Source organism: Clupea harengus, chromosome 6 (genome assembly GCF_900700415.2).
Source record: "Clupea harengus chromosome 6, Ch_v2.0.2, whole genome shotgun sequence".
Taxonomy (NCBI): Eukaryota; Metazoa; Chordata; class Actinopteri; order Clupeiformes; family Clupeidae; genus Clupea; species Clupea harengus.
In genome coordinates this window covers 11,113,960-11,116,459 of record NC_045157.1, presented here as the reverse complement: position 1 = coordinate 11,116,459, position 2,500 = coordinate 11,113,960, and the positions used below count along the sequence as shown (strand labels likewise).

The 2,500-nt window shown below is 43.1% G+C and overlaps 1 protein-coding gene across 1 annotated transcript in view; it reads left to right on the top strand.

Annotated features, from left to right (window-relative positions):
* cdx1a (caudal type homeobox 1a) overlaps positions 1-2,500 on the top strand; it is an 11,123-nt gene that overhangs the window by 7,927 nt on the left and 696 nt on the right. The window contains exon 3 of the mRNA XM_012814332.3: positions 2,391-2,500. This exon is cut by the window's right edge and continues 696 nt beyond it. Coding sequence (XP_012669786.1) covers positions 2,391-2,500 — 110 coding nt within the window. The remainder of the gene's footprint in view (positions 1-2,390) is intronic.

Genomic DNA, 2,500 nt, shown 5'->3' with positions numbered 1-2,500 from the left:
ACACCTACATGAGACTTCATTTTATATGTGGGATGTTTAATTGCGTGCATTTGTCTTGCATAGTTACATGCCCTGCTTAGCTACATATGATTTATTTATAATTAAATGAATTGCATACACAATTGAATTCAATACATAAAATGTATACATGAATAATAACAAATCCCTCACTCTTCACCCAGTTAACCTCAGCTGAAGATGGTCTTTCATACACTGCCAATGCACTACAAAGCACTGACACATTTTCTTGTCCCGAAATAAAAACAGTCACATCATCTGCATAAGCAGATAGACACAAACCTGTAGGAGAGAGCGAGCGAGAGAGAGAGAGAGAGAGAGAGAGAGAGAGAGAGAGAGAGAGAGAGAGAGAGAGAGAGAGAGACCAACCACAGACAGTCAGCGTGATCTTCAGCACCTCTTCCTCTCTTGTGATGTTTGTGTGTGTGTGTGTGTGTGTGTGTGTGTGTGTGTGTGTGGTGTGTGTTGGTGTGTGTACGAACAAAGGTGTACCTGTTGTCTGTGTTAGAGCCAGGGTAGAAGTTTGTGTTGGGATGTGTGTGTTTTTGTGTATGTTTGTATGTTTGTGTTAACTGTAGTTGTAGTTGTACTAGCGATTATCAATATACCAGCCAAGGCAGAATTGTATACTGGTGTGTGTGTGTGTGTGTGTTTGTGTGCTTGTGTAGTTGTGCATGTGGAGGTGTTAGCTGCTGTGTCCAGTAGAGGGCAGCATACACTTTGTTGTAACTGCCGTAAATAGGACTTGAGCTCTTAGCTGGGACGTTCCTGAGCAGGGGGCTGTGTATAGCACCATGTGGCTGAGATGAAGTTTGGTGTGAATATACATGAGTATAACCAAAGGAACATGTTATGAAAGTTTGTTTTAGAAATGAAACAAAAACCAAAAGAGAATGAGAAACTGAGAAATGGAGGAAGGAGAGGGAGAAAGAGGGAACAATGACACAGATAACTTCTTCTCCTTCTCATATAAGTCTCATCTAATGTGCATGGCTTTCACTTCTATTTATATATTTATTCTTCTTCTTTCTAAATATCATATTTTTTTTGTATTATGATTTATGTATTTATTATTTCTTTCGTTATATAGAGAGAGGGAGGGGGGAAGAGATTGGAAGAGAGAGTGAAAGAAAGAGCTAGAGAGAGAGTGTGAGAGAGAGAGAAGGGGGAGGGAGAATGAGAGACAGTGAAAGAGAGAGCGAGAGAGAGATACATTGAGGGAGAGGGAGAAAGAGGACGAGAGAGTGAAAGAGAGAGCGAGAGAGGGAGAGGGAGAGAGAGATCAGAGAAAGTGAGAGAGAGAAGAGGGGAGGGAGAATGGGATACAGTGAAAGAGAGAGCAAGAGAGAGAGAAATGGAGGGGGAGAGAGAGAGGAAGATACAGTAAAAGAGAGAGTGAGAGAGAGATAAATTGAGGGAGAGGGAGAAAGAGGAAGAGAGAGTGAAAGAGAGAGCGAGAGAGAGAAGAGGGGAGGGAGAATCGGATACAGTGAAAGAGAGAGCAAGAGAGAGAGAAATGGAGGAGGGAGACAGAGAGAGGAAGAGAGAGTGAAAGACAGAGCGATGTTTCTGTTAGGTGAAAATTCACTCAAGTTACCTCAGGACTCTGGAGTTGCATATAAGCATATTTATTAGACAACAACCACAACAAGCTCGTTAAGCTCACCCAAGTCCCAGCAGGTCGGAGAGAAGCACGGGCCCTCTCTCAGAGAGAGAGAGAGAGAGAGAGAGAGAGGCACAGGTCCTCTCTCAGAGAGAGAGGGAGCCCGGGCTTACTCCCAGACTGCAGCAGACGACAGAGAAGCAATATTAAACACATCGCACAAGGTAGAGATAGAAGTTTATCTAATGCTGACGCCATAAATGTTTAACATCTCAGTCATTCTACTAAAAGTCCTCGACTGAGCTTCTTGTCTTCCAAGGATGTCTGTTCTTCCCAGTCCCAGTCACCACTGAGCTCACCCAAACATGCTCTTTGCACATATGCAGACTAAGTGCCACCTAATAATCTAAGTTACACACACACAGAAACACAGAAAAGCCATGTTCCTGCTTACATAAGCACATGATTCATACAAGGTATATATTAATATATTCTGAAGTAATTAACAGTGTTTCGAAATGATCTCCATAAGTTTCCTGTTGTGTTTGATTCGTTTTATTTTAGTCCTTCCCTGTGTCCTGTTTTAAAGTGAGGTTCAGTTTAACCCTCTCCTGTCATGGTCGCAGGCCAGTTTTAGTTCAGGATTAGTTTTAGTCTTCTGAAGCACTAAAGAAGGGTTCGCATGTCGTGTTTTTGTGTGGTTTAATCTCTCTAATGCCTCTTCACTTGAGTTTGTAAGTGACCTTTGACCCTGGACTCTTACTGGCAGGTGAAGATCTGGTTCCAGAACCGTCGGGCAAAGGAGAGGAAGATGACCAAGCGTAAGATGCAGCAACCGCAACAGGCCCCATCACCTGACCTGGGTGACCACGGCAACAA